The sequence below is a fragment of the Callithrix jacchus genome, chromosome 7 (assembly GCF_049354715.1).
Source record: "Callithrix jacchus isolate 240 chromosome 7, calJac240_pri, whole genome shotgun sequence".
Classification (NCBI taxonomy): Eukaryota; Metazoa; Chordata; class Mammalia; order Primates; family Cebidae; genus Callithrix; species Callithrix jacchus.
Genome location: NC_133508.1, coordinates 65,719,262 through 65,738,444, shown reverse-complemented (window position 1 = coordinate 65,738,444; position 19,183 = coordinate 65,719,262). Strand labels below are relative to the sequence as shown.

Here is a 19,183-nt window from a genome sequence, read left to right as displayed (position 1 = left end):
TTCTTATGCAAGCTCTTGTATCTGGTTTCAGTAGTAAAATGATCTTTATAACCTGAAGAGTCTAGTAAAGAATTTATGAAAAAAGTGCTAAAAAATCTTTAACATCTTCCAAGTCTTTTAAACACAGTAAAAAATAATCCTGAATAGGTTTCTAAAAGAAAAAAGTAGTTAGAGGAAAGAATTATGTTAGTAACTGGTACGTAGCATAAAAGTTCTCTTTTATAAGGGGAATATAATATTAAACCTTGGTAATTTAGTCAGTTGGTTTTGAAACTCAAAGTCAGCTGGGCGAGATGGTTCATGCCTATAATCCTAGTACTTTGGGAGGCCAAGGCGAGTGGCTAACTTGAGTCCAGAAGTTCGAGACCAGCCTGGGCAATGTGGCAAGACCCCATCTCTACCAAAAATACGAAAAATTAGCCAGGTGTGGTGGCATGTGCCTACAGTCCCAGCTATCAAGGAGACTGAGATGGGAGGATCACTTGAGCATTGGAGGTGGAGATTAGAAACTTGGGGTGAAAAATAAAAAGGTGGCCAGGCGCAGTGGCTCATGCTATAATCCCAGCACTTTGGGAGGCCGAGGTGGGCAGATCACAAGGTCATGAGATCGAGACCATCCTGACCAACATGGTGAAACCCCGTCTCTATTAAAATACAAAAATTAGCTGGGCGTGGTGACGTGCACCAGGTGGTGTCCCAGCTACTCGGGAGGCTGAGGCAGGAGAATTGCTTGAACCCAGGAGGCAGAAGTTGCAGTGAGCTGAGATTGCACCACTGCACTCCAGCCTGGCACCTGGGACAGCAAGACTCTGTCTCAAAAAAAAAAAAAAGTCAAAGTCAATGATGATGAATTTAAAATATCTGTATATCTGATGGAAAAGAAATAGTTCATATTTAAGTTGTAGCTTCATTATATTTCAATATTTTCTGCTTTAGAGGTAGCAGGGATATTATCAGGAACGCGATTTAAAATGTGATTGTTGGCCAGGCGAGGTGGCTAACGCCTGTAATCCTAGGACTTTGGGAGCACAAGGTGGGCAGATCATTTGATGTCAGCAGTTGGAAACCAGCCTGGCCAACATGGTGAAATCCTGTCTCTACTAAAAATATAAAAAAACAGTCGGGTATGGTGGCGAGTGCCTGTAATCTCAGCTACTTGGAAGGCTGAGGCAGGAGAATTGCTTTAACCTGGAGGCAGAGGTTGCAGGGAGCCAAGATCAAGCCACTGCACTCTAGCCTAGGAGACAGAGCGAGACTAAAAAAAAAAGAAAAACAAAGAAAGAAAAGAAAAGTGGTTATCTGTGATTTAATTCCTTAGTAAACATTTTTCTTAGGTAGCTACCTCTGAAATAGTGAAGATACTCAAAGGAAATTATCACTCTCTTGCCAAAGTCATGATCATGATAGCAATGGGAATATAAAATATTAAAGGTCAAAGTATCCCTCACACTGAGCTAAACAATAATTTTAGGTTAGTACTATACACTATAGATTGATACTATCATAATTCATATACAGAATGATTTACATTCCTTAAAATATTACTTTTTGTAAGGAAACATGAACTAAAGCAATAAAAACACGAAGTCCCTACATGGCGTTTCTTGAACACCTGAAGCGGGCTAAGCCTATGGATTTAACTAAAATTGGGCTTCCTTTCAGCTTTTATTAGCAAGTTCTCAAACAGGTCCTCATTATATTTTAGAGAACATCATAACTTTCAAGAAAGAAATTGTGACAGAAGAATTAAAATAGGCACACTATGAGGATATTTCATAGATATTCCTGAACCAAGATCCTCAGGAAGAACAGCAGACAGGTCGTTTATAATGGATAGTTTTGGGATACATACTGTCTGTTAAAAAAGAAAATAGAATATTTCTGATTAGTCACACAATTTGCAACCATTTTAAAATGTCAGAGATTTATTACTGTTTCTAAGCCTCAAAACTTATCTTTTTATATTGCTTTTACCCACACATTTGCTTTTTGAAATGACTAACTTTTCCTCAAAAAGAGAGTCTGAGATTTAGCATATACTTCTGCAGTCACTTTACACAATGTAATCCCAATCTACTACATCTATTAAACTATACCATTGTTTTTCACATTCATTTTATTTTGCCATTCTGTCAAGTAAAATGAGACTTAAGGCTGGCCTTGTAAGTAAGTACTGCTTAATGATATGACCAATATTGTAATCAGTCACCATCATCTGTGTAATGACTTTGTGGCTTGCTGAAATGAAAATATCTGAGGAAATTTTAATACATAAACCTGTTATTACTGTTTTTATATGTCTGGGAAAAGGGATTCATTAAACGTTTTAATAAGATTTAGATAGACTGAGAAAAATAAGTTTTGATAAGTAAAAAAAGTGAAGAGAGATGGCAGTGGAAATAGGGGTGAGGGGTGCACAGACACACATATACCCACAGAGCACATTACCCTTGCTTTGCAAACCCAGTAAGAAATGTTTTGCAGTACAAATGCCCACAGAACCAGCAGGAATCGAGGTTATCTTGCTAAGCACAGAAGGAAGATACCCAGCAGAAGAGTCCAGCTCCTGGTTCTTAACTAAAGTAAACAATAAATATTATAGTCACTTAAGTTATCAGCAATGTATTTAAGTAACACCCCCAGACGGTCTGCAACATGCAAACTAAAAAATGTCGAATTCAATCCTGATAAAATCAGTTAATTGCGAGTGCTTGTTTCTATATTCTTCTCTTTAACAAAACAGGACAAGGTTAAGTCTCAGCAAAGAATGGCTTTAAGTGCCTAGGGGAAAACCTCTTAAGAGCAAAACATATGTCTTTATACATTAATATAAATATTTGTAATTTCTTATTTTGAAAAATTATATCGGTATTTCCCTAGGTTGTACAATAATCAGTAGGAACATTAGCCTGATGATTAAAGCAATTTTTTTAAGTTAAAACAAATGCTTTTAAATGGGCACTTGCAATAAATGATAAATCAGATATGGCAATGGCTTCTTTTGCAAAAGCCATGTGTAAACAGCACATAAAGATGACAAGTCAAGCAGTAGAAGCCCATTCTTCAGCCAAAAAAGGAAACAAATGAGACAGAAGAACAATAATTACTGAAAAGAGAAACATCCCCTGGTTCCCACCCCCAAAAGCTTGATAAACAATAGTTTTATGTAGTTTCAGTGGCAAACTCAGGCCACTTGGAAGTTTAAAAAAGGACAATAGAATCACAAACACTCAAGGTGGGGATAAACTAACAACAGAGTAACCATGAGTTAGCAAAAGGTGATGTTAAATTTCACCTTTCCTCTAGTGTTTTTTTTTTGAGACCGAGTCTCGCTCTGTCACGCAGGCTGGAGTGCAGTGGCACAATCTCAGCTTACTAAAATCCCCGCCTCCCAGGTTCAAGAGATTCTCCTGCCTTAGCCTCCCAAGTAGCTGGGATTACAGGCACACGCCACCACACTCAGCTAATTTTTGTATTTTTAGTAGAGATGGAGTTTCACCATGTTGGTCAGGCTGGTCTTGAATTCCTGATCTGGTGATCTGCCCGCCTGGTACTCCTAAAGTGCTGGGATTACAGGCGTGAGCCTAGTGTGTCATTCTTTATCATGCAACACATTTCTCTTCATTCTAATTTTTCTCTATTGGATGTACCCTTCCTCATCTTTTTTTTTTTTTAAAGGTTGTGTGCTATTAGTCTCTAACTTGAAATATATCCTTATAGAGCTCACTAGCTTCTCCATGAAACTCAGAGTCATTTTCACAGTCTATTGCTATTCTCTGGTATGCAAAGATTACATTTGTATAAAATCTGGATAAAGGGGCTTATTCTGGAAGATGTGGGCCTTTACTAGAGTTGATAAAATTGCTTATGATAGGAAAATAATTCCACAATGCAGCCTCTCCAAAGAATAGCAAATGAAATTAGTCAATGATAATTATCCATCAAACATTGTTTTTATAATTTCCTAAACAGTGCTGTTATTAGATTATCCCCAGAATAGTTGAATGTAAAAGCAAACAGCCTCAAAATCCATGCCGGATGCAAAATTTTAACTATTAAGTAATAGAAAATTTTGCCTTTACACTGCACTCACCAGCAAGGACTCCAAAGATCAAATGATTGTTCTCAAATCTGAATAGATCTACAGAAGTCAAAGTGCTTGGGCAAATATTACATGTTATACTAAGCAAGTCTAAGAGACCATACGCCTTTGGTGATCAGTTTTATTTCATTACACTATGAAGGGTAGGGGTGGAGGGATGAAGATAAAGGAGCTATGGCCAGTACAAAAACTCTAAACAGTTAGAATGGAACAAAATTAAATTTGTTTGGCAGGATTTCACAGAAGTCTCAGTTCTAAAAATTGATTAAAGTCATAATAAGCATTTTTAAAAAATGTATCTAGAAAACAGTTACCTTGAGGCTGGGTGCAGAGGCTCACGCCTGTAATCTCAGCACTTTGGGAGGCTGAAGTGGGCGGATCATTTCAGGTCAGGGGGTTGATACCAGCTTGGGCAACATGGTGAAACCCCATCTCTACTAAAAATACAAAATTAGCCAGGCGTGGTGGCAGGTGCCTGTAATCCCAGCTACTCAGGAGACTGAGGCACGAGAATAGCTTGAACTTGGGAGGTGGAGGTTGTTGTAAGCCGAGATTGTGCCACTGCATTCCAGCCTCAGTTTCAGAGTGAGACACTGTCTCAAAAACAAAACAAAACAAAAAACCCAAGAAATAGTTACCTTGATTCTAAAGAACCAATGCAACAGACAAAAATTATTATAGAAAACTATTACTGAATATTAACTAGCTATGTTTTATCTTTTTGAAAAATCATTTAATAGTGAACATGGCTTTCTGTGTTAGCATTTTTAACAAACTCATAAAATAAACACTGCTTTGGAAAAATACTACAAAGTTATTTTACTTAGATCACAAGGTACATGCTTTGAGCTAGTAAATAGACCACTCTAAAATGTGAAGTGTTAGTTTTAAATAATCACCTGGATAATACAATAAAATCTAGAGCTGTGAGAGTTAAGGTAAGGTGAAGTAAGAGATAAAAGTGATATACCTTCTGTTGACTGATTGCATATCACAGAAGTAAGCTCTCCTTACACCCAGGCACCCACACCCACACAATTTTTCACTCTTCAATAAGATTAGAGTAGCAATACTGGAGAGTTAATAACTATGAATTTGTACAGTACTTTTAAAAAGCCCATAAAAAACAAATTCATCATACTAAAATGTTCCTAACAGATGTGACAACTACATCTGTTGTAGTGACTAATTAAATTGGTCAGAAAAAAATTACTTTTAAAACCTGGCATAGTCAAATTAGTTCAACACTGATTTAAAACAATATTCTGAGAACTGAATGCACTAGCAGGTTGTCTCCGTCTTAGGACTAAGCAACAATTGGACCACAGAGAAGAGTGAATGTAAGGAAAAACGAAAGTCTAGCTCATAGCTGTCTCTTGCTGATCAGCTGAGACACATGTTCACTGTAATTTTTTCAGTAGTAGACCTATGACAGCACTATTGACTTCTACTTCCTTAATGATCAGTAGCAATCAGAATCACATTTGCAATAAGTAAGATTTATTCATAAGTTTACACATAAACAGAGCAAATAATGTAAGAAAAATATCAAAGAAAATGTCCCAAAGGAACTGAAGATTTCTTAGGCTTAAATATCATGCTAAATTGTTAATAAATAATTTATTTATTCAGCCAAGTATCAGAGCGAAAGGATCCTGAACAAGGGAATTGAAAGAAACATGTGCTTAAGATTTATTAGAAAGCACCTTGTCAAAACCAGGCTCAGTGGCTCACAACCCGTAATTCCAGCACTTTCAGAGTCTGAGGAGGGTGGATTGCCTGAGCTCAGGAGTTTGAGACCTGCCTGGGCAACATGGTGAAACCCCATCTCTTAGCCACAGACCTGAGGTCCCAGCAACTCGGGAGGCTGAGGTGGGAGGACTGCTTGAGGCCAGAAGGTCGAGGCTTCAGTGAGCTGTGATAGAGCCGCTGCACTCCAGCCTGGATGACAGAGCAAGACACTATTTGAAAAAAAGAAAAAAGGGGACTGAGCAGAGCGCCTCATGCCTGTAATCCCAGCACTTTGGGAGGCCGAGGTGGGCACATCACTCGAGGTCCAGAGTTCAAGACCAGCTTGGCCAAAATGGTGAAACCCTGTCTTTACTAAAAATACAAAAATTAGCCGAGCATGGTGGTTTGTGCCTGTAATCCCAGCTACTTGGGAGACTGAGGCAGGAGAATCGCTTGAACCAGGAAGGTGGAAGTTGGAGTGAGCTGGGATCATGCCACTGTACTTCGGCCTGGGCCACAGAGTGAGACCCCTCTCAAAAAAAAAATAAAGAATAAAAGAAAGAAAATGCCTCCCCAAGCTAACTATAGATCAAGGAATTCTTCAGAATACAACCATGTCATATAGGGAACAAAGACACTCCAAAAGAAGTGTCGATTTATTTTATTCTGACTTATTGGTAAATACTGCCCAAATAGACTGAATTGGGAAAATTTCCTCAGATAAATCTTTTTTTCTTTATTTTTGTTTGTTTTTTTTTTTAAGATGGAGTTTTGCTCATCACCCAGGCTGGAGTACAATGGCACTATCTTGGCTAACTGCAACCTCTGCCACTCAGGTTCAAGCAATTCTCCTGCCTCAGCCTCCCAAGTAGCTGGAACTACAGGCCCATGCAATCATGCCTGGCTAATTTTTTGTACTTTTAGTAGATATGGGGTTTCCCCATGTTGACCAGGCTGGTCTCAAACTCCTGACATCAGGTGATCCTCCTGCCTCAGGGTCTCAAAGTGCTGATATTACAGGAACGAGTCACCTTGCCTGGCCACTAATTATTACTTTCAACATAGATTTCTTGTTGGACGAGGTGGCTCTTGCCTGTAATCCCAGCACTTTGGGAGGCTGAGGCAGGAAAATCACTTGAACCTGGAAGGTGGAGGTTGTCATGAGCAGAGACTGTGTAACTGCTCTCCAGCTTGGGTGACGAAGCAAGACTCTGTTTCAAAAAAGCAACAACAACAAGGGAAAAGTAACTAGAAAGAAGGACCCTTATAAAATGTTTATCAGATATCCAATTTTAAATTTATACTAGTGCTTAAAACACTAAAGTATACCAAAAACTCAGAGTAAAAATCATTTTACTGGCTGGGGGAGGTGGTTCATGCCTATAATCCCAGCACTTTGGGAGGCCGAGGCAGGTGGATCATCTGAGGTAAGGAGTTCAAGACCAGACTGGCCAACATAGTGAAACCCTGTCTCTACTAAAAATTCAAAAACTTAGCCAAGCATGGTGGTGAGCACCTGTAATCCCAGCTACTCTGAAGGCTGAAGCAGGAGAATTGCTTTAACCTAGGAGGCAGAGGTTGCAGTGAGCCAAGATCATGGCATTGCACTCCAGCCTGGGCAACGAGAGTGAAACTTGGTCTCAAAAAAAAAAAAAAAAAATCGTGGCTGGGCGTGGTGGCTCATGCCTGTAATCCAAGCACTCTGGAGGCCAAGGCAGGCAGATCACCTGAGGTTGGGAGTTCAAGACCAGCCTGATCAACTTGGTGAAACCCCATCTTAAAAAAAAAAATCGTTTTACTTTCTTTACCATGTTCATTACATATCTTTAAAACTTGGCTAAAGAGACAGTGAATTTGGGAATTGTGGTTTCTTTATTCCTCAAGGGGAATAAAGAAAGTGGCTCACACCTATAATCCCAGCACTTTGGGAAGCTAAGGAGGGTGGTTAGCCTGAGCGATCCTTAGGAGGAAATGGAGGCAGATACTTAAAATACATACCGAATGAAAGGGATCTCTAGCACCATCACTGAATATAAGATCACACTTAACACAGTGCAATTTGGAGAACTGGCAGAAATGGGGTGCTGTGGTGGTTACGGTCCATATTTTATTTTTATTATTATGATTTTCATAGAGACAGGGTCTTGCTCTTGCTCAGGGTGGAGTGCAGTGGCATGATTACAGCGCAGTGCAACCTCAAACTCCTGGGTTCAAATGATTTTCTTACCTCAGGCTCCCATGTAGCTGGAACTACAGGCATGCCATCATGCCTGGCTAATGTTTTTTGGCAGCAATGGGTCTTGAAGTCCAGGACCTAAGTGATCCTCCTGGCCTCAAACGATCCTCCTGCCTCAGCCTCCCAAAATGCTGGAACTATAGGCATGAACCACCATGCCCAGTAGTACATAGATTACAGTTCAGGTGTACCTTGACTGCTTGATAAATAGAAATGAACGTCTCATCTTTTGTTTTCCATTTCTAATAATAAACAAGACAAAAATACTTTGACATTGAATGAAGATGCTAAGATTCTAACTACAACTCTCCAAAACAGTATAAAGGCAGCAAAAGTAATTAACCACTTTTCTGTTCTGTATCGGGTTTGCAAACTATAACTAGCAGGCCAAATCTCACCCTCTCCTTTTTTTTTTTTTTGAGACAGAATCTTACTGTTTCACCCAGGCTGGAGTGCAGTGGCACAACTTTGGCTCACTGCAACATCTGCCTCCCAGATTCAGGTGATTCTCTTGCCTCAGTCTCCTGAGTAGCTGGGATTATAGGTGTGCACCACCATATCTGGCTAATTTTTGTATTTTTATTTTATTATTAATTTTTTAATGATTCAATTAAACTGGAAGTTAATAATTTTTGTAATTTTAGTAGAGGTGGTGTTTCACCACGTTGGCCAAGCTGGTCTCAAACTCCTGACCTTAAATGATCTTCCACCTTGGTTTCCAAAAGTGTTGGAATTACAGGTATAAGCCACTGCACCCAGCCACCCTCTCCTTATTTTTGTATGGCCATGAGCTAAGAATGGTTTTGTATTTTAAAATGGTTAGGAAACTAATAGAATAATCTTTAGTAGCATGTAAGATTATATGAAATTTAAATTTCAGTGTCCATAAAGTTTGATTGGAACATGATCACAAGTCATTCATTTTATGTGTTACCTATGCTACTTTCACTCTACAATGGCAAACCTGAGTGGTTGTGACAGACCATGTAGCCTACAAAGCCTAAAATATTTATTATTTGGCACTTTACAGAAAAACTTTCTATTCCTGATGCTCCAAATATATCAAAGCCCATAAGTGTTTGATATAGTTGATGTTTCTATATCATGTAAAACACAAGAAAAAAAGTATCAAATTGCTCTCTGCAAAGTATTTTAGAAAATATAAATGTTCCCTTTATGATATCACACTCATCCAAGATGAGTTTTTTTATACAGATGTGTACCTTATTCTTAATAATATGTTCTCGAGTGAGAATAGCTGATTATTACCTGTGGTAAATGCACAAGAGCTTTTCTTTTCTTTCTTTTTTTTTTTGTTTGAGATTGGGACTTGCCATGTTGCCCAGGCTGGACTGGAGTGCCTGGGCTCAAGTGATCCTCCTGCCTCAGCCTCCTGAGCAGCTGGGACTACAGGTTTGTGCCACCAAGGCCAGCTGGATAAGACCTTTTAATTGAACCAAGTTACAAGATATTAACAATAGAAACTGACACCTACCATAGGGGTATACTAGTTTCCTTGAATAAACCAGGGACCATACTTCAGGATTAACGAGAGGCAGTGGCTTCTGGGCTGGATATGGGCTTTCTGGGTTACCTGCATATACTGATTGGGCATATGGCACAAATTTACTTGCCAGTACAACAGATTCTATGTGAAAAGTTGCCATCTGTGAGTAATCATTTAATTCAGTTTAACAAATATTATTTGTTATATATAAGACAACATGGTAGCTGGAACACAAAGGTGATAGATTGGCAAAATCAAGGTCTATTTTTCTTTTTCTTTTTTTGAGATGGAGTCTCTGTCACCAGGTGGGAGTGCAGTGGCGTGATCACAGCCCACTGCAATCTCCACCTCCCAGGTTCAAGCAATTCTTGTTGTACCTCAGCCTTCCGAGTAGTTGGGACTACAGGTACGCACCACCATGCCCAGCTAATTTTTGTATTTTTAGTAGAGATGAGGTTTCACCATGTTGGGCAGGAAAGTTTCGATCTCTTGACCTCCTGATCTGCCTGCCTCAGCCTCCCAAAGTGCTGGGACTACAGGCATGAGACACCACGCCAAGACTATTTTAAATTTTTTTAGAGACAGGGTCATGCTGTGCCACCCAGGCTGGAGAGCAGTGGTGTGATCATGACTCACTGCAGCCTTGAGTTCCTGGCTTAAGCAATAGTCCTGCCTCAACCTCTTCAGTAGCTGGGACTACAGGAATGAGCCACCGTGCTTGGTCTAAAGAGCCTCTTACCTTTGAGAATCTAACAATTTTGAGGAGAAAGACACAAATAAAAGAGATGTATTAACAACAAGACTGCAAGACTGGCCTCCAAATCTCTAAATGATATTGTAGAGAAGAGTTAAGCACCAGAAGAGAGAGGAGTTGAATTAGGATCCCATCCAATCCCTAAAATTCGGATAATGCTGACTCTTTGCATCCTTGTAAAATATAATAAGAGTGCTTTGCTGGTGGGTGATGAATAAAATGAATGAATAAAATGACTGGTGGCCATGTTATGCCCTTAAATCTTTTTATATGTGTTTCACTGAGATGGGATCTTATAAATATGAAGACTTTTCTTTAAAGAGGTAGTAGATAAGAAAACGAGAGGCTCACTTGCCTTTGCTGATTTTGAGACAAGAAAAGACAGTAGGAACTCTGTTTTCCCCTACCTTTTAGTCTTTCAAATCTCAGATTTATTCTATTATTTATCCCAAACAGGATTCTGACTACGTTAAAGGGGAAGACACTGCTGCCTTCTAGGATTTCTTTTTTTTTTTGAGACAAAGTCTTGCTGTTTTCCAGGCTGGAGTGTGGTGGCGCCATCTCAGCTCACTACAACCTCCACCTCCTGGGTGTAAGTGATTCTCCCAGCTCAGCCTCCCAAGTAGCTGGGATTACACATGCCTGACACCACGCCTGGCTTTTCTGAGATGGAATCTTGCCATGTCGCCCAGGCTGGAGTGCAATGGCTCGATCTCAGCTCACTGCAACCTCTGCCTCCCAGGTTCAAGTGATTCTCCTGCCTTAGCCTCCTGAGTAGCTGGGATTACAGGTGCATCCTAACACTCCCAGCTAATTTTTTTTTGGTATTTTTAGTAGAGATGGAGTTTTACCATGTTAGCCAGGCTGGTCTCAAACTCCTGACCTCAGGTGATCTGCCTGCCTCGGCCTCCCAAAGTGCTGGGATTACAGGTGTAAACTAAACTCAGCCTAGTATTTCAATCACAAAAGATTAAAAAATTCCTAAGTGTATTTTCTCCACAATGTTATCTATACATTTAGTTAGAATATTATTAAAGTTATTTAGCTCTTAGCCTGCATTTCTGATCTGTGGGAATAAACTACTTTATCTTTGTCTTTCAAGTTCTAGGATGATAGGAATTTTGTTTACCAAATGGAATCCTCCATGAATGAGTTGATCATAGCCACTGCTCTTCCTCTAGCCTAACTTTATATGGTTTTCTAATTCTAACACCATACCTTCTTAACCATTTCAGGTACACTTACATAGCTCTGTACCAATATGCGTCATATTCTGCTGCACTAAAAGGAGACACTAAGTCATGAGGAGTAACAGCAACAGAAATGAGCGCGGTCTATTAATACTATCCACTAAAGTATAGAGGAAGCAGATATGGTAATCCCACATGCCACGCAAAACAGAATAAGAATAAGGAGTTGTCTCAGTTTTTAGTATCAACATATCAACATTACAAACAGGTTTAATCTGAATATATGAAAAAAAGTGAAGTTTCTATGTATAATAAAAACAATATAATAGTCTTTTTGAAAGCTGTAGAGAATGCTATAGTTTGGGATTTTATAATTTCTGTGAAGAGGAATATAAGAGAAGGCAACTCTGTCGAAAAGTTTTATATGTCTTTACTATATTCAAAACCCTTGGCAAAACAACAACAACAACAACGAGACCATGTCTCATATTAATGTTGCCCTTTCTGTTTTCCTTTGGTAAATACATAACCACTGGGTAAAGTACACGTGTAAGTTTTGCTCCATAATACCTTCTTAAAATTAATTAAATTAATTCTCTAATGCCTCAAGTGTCCTATATGCTTACCTACAGGAAGTATTACAGGCTTATTTATAAGAAGTATTATAGAAGTAACCTAGGAAAGTAGGAGAAAGTGAATTGGCTTATACCCAAAGAAATTTCAGAGTAAAATTTACAATAATATTTAATAGAAACGTACTAGGTTCTAGGATGCCAACTGGAAATCTATTCCATGTATAATATCCAGTCTAATCCTTTTTTTTTTGAAGTGGAGTCTTGCTCTGTAGCACAGGCTGGAGTGCAGTGGCTCAATCTCAGCTCACTGCAACCTCCGCCTCCCGGGTCCTGGTTCAAGCAATTCTCCTACCTCTGCTTCCCAAGTAGCTGGGATTACAGGCATGAGCCACCTTGCCCAGCTAATTTTTGTATTTTTTAGTGGAGATGGGGTTTCACCATATTGGCCAGTCTGGTCTTGAATTCCTAACCTTGTGATCCACCCACCTTGGCCTCCCAAAGTGCTGAGATTACAGGTGTGAGCCACTGTGCCTGGCCCCAGTCTAATCTTAATCAACAGAGTATTTTTCTCTTCAAAACTTTTAACGAAGATGTAAATAAGTAGAAAATTTGATCCATGCAAAATATTTCCTTCATATTCCAAGGGTTAGCATAAAAGAAACTGGCTGAAAGATAGGTCCAAAATACAGATGCTTGGTTTATTTTCAAGTATGATCCACTCTAATAATGCCATTTGGATAAAGTGAATTTATTAAGAGAAGGATAAATTTGGAAAGACATCTTAGTAAAGTGATTGGTCAAATATCAATAAAGAGTAGATGGAAATAAACACAGCTATTTACTTACTTTCAAAATAAAAAGAAGGTAATGTATGTTTGTGTGTTTTTAAATTTTCATCTTCCCAGCTCCCCAAATACCAAGAATTGAATAACAACCAGGGTCTCTGGTTCCTGGAACTTATTACATCTTCATTGTCATGAGGTAGGTTTGGCTCCACATTACTAGGTGGAAATCTGGGTGCCAAGTAGTTAAGTGAACCTCTTAAGAGTCACCCTAGAAATGAATAATAACAAAGCCAAGGCAAAAATCCAAAATATTATGATAGTCTGTATAGATATCTTTAGTCCAAATTATTTTTTATTTATCAACTTGCCATTAAGAAGCTGAAACAGGGTAACAGGTAATGCCAATATCTATTAGGATCTGTCTCTGGTACTGAAAATGAAGGAAGGAAACCAAGACTATTTAGGCTTTTTTTTTTTAAAAGATGAAATCTCACTCTGTCACCCAGGCTGGAGTACAGTGGCATGATCTCAGCTCACTATAACCTCTGCCTCCCAGGTTCAAGTGATCCTCCTGCCTCAGCCTCCCAAATAGCTGAGATTACAGGTGTGCACAACCATGCCCAGCTAATTTTCGTATTTTTAGTAGAAGCGGGGTTTCACCATGTTGCCCAGGCTGGTCTCGAACTCCTGACCTCAGGTGATCTGCCTGCCTAAACCTCTCGAAGTGCTAGGATTACAGGCATGAGTCACCACACCCAGCCTATTTACACTTTATATTGCAAATATTGGCAACATTACCTTTAGGTAATACAAAGATAGAATACCAAATATTTTTCCTCTGATAACTGTGATGGGTATCTTTTGATCCTGCATTGGTCAGCTTTGTCCAATACAAGGGCTTGGCCATTCTCCTCTTAATCATTTTTACCCTATTGATAGAAGAAATGGCCTCTCCTTTGTCAATAAAAATCTCCGAGGACTCTTGCTGCATTTCAGAAAACTAAAAAGTATCATTAGCTTAGACTTTTAATGGACTTGGAATAACTCTAATACAAAGAGAAACAAAATTCAGGGTGAAGTTCACAATAATAATTAATAAAAAGCTGTGCATAAGGATGAAAACTGGAAATTCAGGAATTATAATCTGAAACAGTTATAAAAGTATAAAGTTCTGATTATTTCCTTTTAATTCCTTAAAAAAAGATTTAAAATAATCTAACCAATTCTATAGTTCCATTTGTTATTTCATTAAGGAAAGCTCTTGTATCTTTATTTCCCAGAGAGTACTTACGATGATTACTTTCTGTGGTAGATAGAGTACAGTTTTGTAATTTTTCAGGTCTCTCTTATTATGAGTGAATCAATAAATATGCTTATTTACAAAATATATATTATAAATAGACATAGCCTGTGACATAAAAGATATATACACACAACTTTTAAATTTTAACCTGGTCCTTGCTTCTTTTTCCATTTCTTGGGAAAGACTATAATGAGAGTAGCAGTTTTCAGGAAATACCAGATAATTATTTCTACATGTCTCCAGAGACAAGAGAATAATACTGGTGGATGTTGAAGGATAAAAGATTCTTGTCTTTACTGTTCTTTTTTTGCTCTAAGAGGCCATCTTCTCAAAAACAAAAAGTCTTGTTGAGAAGTTTCATCAACTGAAGAGCATTGAGAAGTAAGACAAAGTATAATAATCTTAGTCTGATAACCCTATAAACTCAGATTTCAAAACAAATATTTGAGACATTAATCAAATCATCCATATCGGTACATTCAAGTGCCATAAAAAGCAAGCAACATGCAAGGTTTCATCAATATCTAGGTAAAAAAAATAACAGGTTAGGCATGTGAGTTGTGTCCTGAAGAGAGAGAGAGTACTCATATTTACTTCAGTTAAATCTTATAAGTCAACATGCAAACAGAGGACACATACTTGTCACAACAGAACTTTAGATCACAAAGCCATTGATTAAAAACAACTGATTTCAACGCAAGTGCAAGAACAAACAGGTCTGAAGTATATCAGGAAAACAAAATATATCAATATATATTTTAGGCTTAGCAATAGCTAAATACTGCTGCTAGTTATATAACTAGTAAAGCCATAAAGAAGTATCACAGTATCTTAATTCAGAGAAGGATTTATGTACGGATCTTGAGTAAATCTGTATTCCAGGACTTTTAAAGATAGGTAGAGTAGTCTGAGAATTTCAGTCCTGCCTGGAGGCTAAGGGGCACCAGCACCATTTTCCTTAAACCATACCAACACTCTCTGTGTGAAAAGATGGCATGTAATCTTTGAAGATCTCCTCTATATATCAGGCAGGATAAAGTTGGCTGTTTCTGCACAGCTCAGAATACTCATAAAAAGGCCACAGGAGTCAAAAGCCCTTTTCCAGAAAAGACTTTTGTATATACTGGTTTAATGTCCTAAGAAAAGGAGTGGTTATGGATTTGTAGATTAAGACGTTATCATTTTAAGGCTTCTGAAAGGTTAGCAAGTTGAAATTTTTTCTTAAACTATGAAGCCCATGCCAAACAAATTACTATAGAGGTTTAGGAAAATATTCAATCTAATATATCTAGAGAGTATCTTGGTTTGTGTGAAATATTGGATAGAAGGACATAACAATAGTAAACAGTAAACGTGCAAGATAAAAGAGTTAAAGCTTTTGGGAAGATTACCAACCTGCCATATGCTTAATTCTGATTTGTTTAAACTTACTAAACTTCAGTGCAGAAAAGCTGGCTTTAGGCAGTCCATTGCTACTCCTTTGTATCCCACAATGCATACTCTGCAAAGAGTAACATTCGACAGAAAAATGATCACAAGAGCTCCCCTAGGACAGTGAACTATCAAGATCAGAGGGCATCATACAGCAATAACACAGTTGAAGCCAAGGACAAACGTTCAATCAGTGGTCTTGACATTTCAGATGAGTACCCTGTTTTCTGATCACAGAAAGACCAACCACCAAACAGCCAACGCAAGGACCACAAGAAAAGACATCATGAAAGGAATACGAGGAGATGGAAAAGTACTAAAGTAGAGGTGGCACTTTTTGAGAGACTTGTGATCCTCAGGGATTGGAATAGAAACCTTGGGAAGAATTTCTTCATTTTCTTGCTGGGGCAAGGCTCTTTCAGTGGATCTTTCTTGCCTTTTAATTTTCTCTTCATCCTGTACTAACAGAGCACGTTCCTGTGTCTGCTTTCACGGTAGAAGATCAAGAAAGACAGAATAAGATGAACAAAATGACAGATGGAAAGTGCTCAAAAATGATACTTGGGGATGTGCAAAGGATTTGGAAAGATCTTTTAGACACTATTTTAGCTTTACTTTATTTTGGCAAATTATCTTGGCAAAGTTTCTGTAACATAGTAGGGTGCTCAATAGATACCTTTATGAGTGAATGAACATTAGAACTGAAAGTTCAAGGAATCACTGGCTTTCCCCTAGTTATATTATTTATTCTTCCTTTGAGGATATTCACATATTAATTTTAGGTCATTTTCTATTACTTTGGTGCTGCCAATCACTAATTGGGCAATGCCAATAATGAAGCATTCTTCTTGCCATCATAAAAGTTACTTTTATTACAAATAGAGTGGTAGAATATAAAAAGTAATCCTCTTATCTCTTCATATAGACTTTAAAAACGGCAACAATTCATTCAGTATAGTAATTAGTTTTTGTTCAAGAAATAAAAATCTTAATCTTACACATTTTTAAAGACTGCAAAAGAAAAACAAAGTATAAAAGTTTATAATGTGCCTCCAAGGTTCACCAAAACAAATAAATAATAATGATACTTTTAAGGAAAGTTTTTTCCCCCCAATTGTCCAATTGAGAAGTTTTTCTTCCTTCTGCAATTTCTGTATTCTGCTATCCATAGTCAAGACAGATGTTATCTATGAAAGGAAAAACTTGGCTCTAAGTTCTCTCAGTTGAGCTAGCCTTCTCTGATCAGTTTGGAAGTTCAACACTGGTTCTTTGCACACCCCTAAGTGATATGTATCAGGGAGAAAGTAGCCAGGGGACTGGTCAGCAAAAAAACAAAGGAAAAGAAAGGATGCAAAATTACAATGATTTTTGAAAGAAAATAAAGGGGGAGAAGAAAGACAACATAAAAAGAATAGGGTATAATTAAATTCATTTTCTCTCTGAATATGTATTTATATCTTCATGCAGCTTTTCAACCAGCCATGCGCCGAAATAAGCAATTGAAAGCTGCAAAAGCTGCAGCAGTGGAAGTGTTAAGTGTTAGGCCAAAAGGCTGTGGGTGTGAATTTACTAGTACAGCCAAAAGAAAAAAAGGATTCAGCAGCTGTTGTTCAGTTCTGGGGGGATTATCTGCTTAGTGCCATGACAAGAGCAAATTCTGATTGAGAAGCACAAGTCATAACAGCAGCTTTACCTCTGGCCCACCAACCTTTCTTTCCGAGGGAAGGATAGAAGTTTTCTTCACCTGGTTATACACAAATTATATAAAATTCAGTTGCCTTGCAATGCAACAACAATACTGTCAAAGGTGGAAGAGGTATCCCCAGAGAACAGAAATATTATTTCAATTGTTAAGGAAAAAGTAAGATATGCTAGAAAGTAGAATTATCCAATATTAAAGGTCACCATAGTACAGTGCTTATTTATTACATTATTCATTTAGCATAGAGCTAAAATTGTTCAAGCACTCCCATGGATCTAGTTTAGTTTATTTCTTTAAAGTACACAGAATGACATCACCATTCCCAAAACCAGCCCTCAGATGATTTCTGAAAGGTTTCTATTAGAAGACATAAGATATTTTCTGGAAATGGAGACCAATTCAAATTTACCCAACCTCATCCAAGAGAGTGCCAAGTTACTTTTTCAAAGTAGTTGAACATCTTTTATTACTTGCACAGAGTCAAAAAGAAAACTTCTAGAAAATATGCAGTCATAGTTTATAGATAGGGTTAGCCGGGTGAAATAGCAACAAGGAATTTTCTCATTGAGTCACAGACTTAACAGAATTTTAGAGTTAACAGGGACCTTAAAGGTCATCTACTCTGTAAACTGAGGCCCAATATGATAAATGACTTGTTCAGAATTGTTCAAGCCACAACTAGAACTAGGCCCTATATGACTCTTATTACTAGGGATACATCAAAATTAAATATCCGACTGACACTGAAAACAGTGGTCTTGCCCAGAAAGCAGAGTTATTGTCTCAGTTCAGGATACATGCTCTAGATTTAGAACACAAAACTAATATCCATTTATATCAGAAAACAGGGAGAGGACAGAGATTAGGAAACAACAGCGTCCTATCATCCCTGGTAATTCTATTTAGCTGCCCATCACTCAGGTACTCTCCAGCCTTATTTGTGAAACTGGTTCAACTCTGGAGAATTGTTAGCCAATTTTAGTCAGGCTTTGAAAAATACAAAAAGTACCCTTTGTGAACCAACTTTTTTTTTTTTTTTTTTTTTTTAAATAAGACGGAGTCTCACTCTGTTGCCCAGGCTGGACTGTAGTGATGCAATCTTGGCCCACTGTAATCTCTGCCTCCTGGGTTCAAGCGATTTTCCTGCTTCAGCCTACTGAGTAGCTGGGATTATAGACGCCCACCACCACACCCAGCTAATCTTTTTGTATTTTTAGTAGAGACAGGGTTTTACCACGTTGGCCAGGCTGGTCTCAAACTCCTGACCTCAGGTGACCCGCCCACCTTAGCCTCCGAAAGTGCTAGGATTACAGGCGTTAGCCACCACCCCAGCCTGTGAACCAACTTTTATCACCTTCTCCAGTTCCAGAAACTAAATAATAATTTGGATAGTTTACCATAAATTCTGGAAAAAAAAAAAAATTTTTTTTTTAAATTATTAAGACATCATTTTACCCTTTTTAACCAGTATTGCTATTATTTTGGGGGGGAAACAAGCACATAATTTTTAAATCATTATAATCACCAATTGAGTCATTGTGACTATATAAATATTTCACTTGTACTGACTAAAGATAAAAACTTTTGGGGTATATGTGCCTGGTAACCTTCAAGATATTTTCATTAAATGTTTAATAGATGAAAATATCTATTTAATAGATGAAAATAAGTTTCTGTTATTGTTGTCATTACCTATTTTAGAAATCCTATATCTAAATAAATTTTAGAAATCCTACATCTGAATAAATGAATTATTAACTATTTTAGAAATCCTACATCTGAATAAATAACTGAATTAATAACTGAATTATTTATTCAGATGTAGGATTTCTAAAATAGGTAATGATAACAATAACAGAAAAAGAAC

At 37.9% G+C, this 19,183-nt stretch overlaps 1 protein-coding gene across 50 annotated transcripts in view; it reads right to left on the bottom strand.

Annotated features, from left to right (window-relative positions):
* Window positions 1–19,183, bottom strand: part of EPB41 (erythrocyte membrane protein band 4.1) — a 221,656-nt gene that overhangs the window by 33,405 nt on the left and 169,068 nt on the right. For 8 of the 50 annotated variants that reach the window (XM_054259055.2, XM_078330956.1, XM_078330963.1 and 5 more), the window contains 2 exons: window positions 17,323–17,358; window positions 13,213–16,930 (listed from right to left, as the gene is read on the bottom strand). The exons of 36 other annotated variants lie outside the window; for them this stretch is intronic. In XM_054259055.2, coding sequence (XP_054115030.2) covers window positions 16,802–16,930; window positions 17,323–17,358 — 165 coding nt within the window. In that variant the 3' untranslated portion in view covers window positions 13,213–16,801. Of the gene's footprint in view, window positions 1–13,212; window positions 16,931–17,307; window positions 17,359–19,183 lie in introns of those variants that run through there. 6 more of the 50 variants (XM_078330953.1, XM_078330959.1, XM_078330954.1 and 3 more) reach the window with 1 other exon arrangement.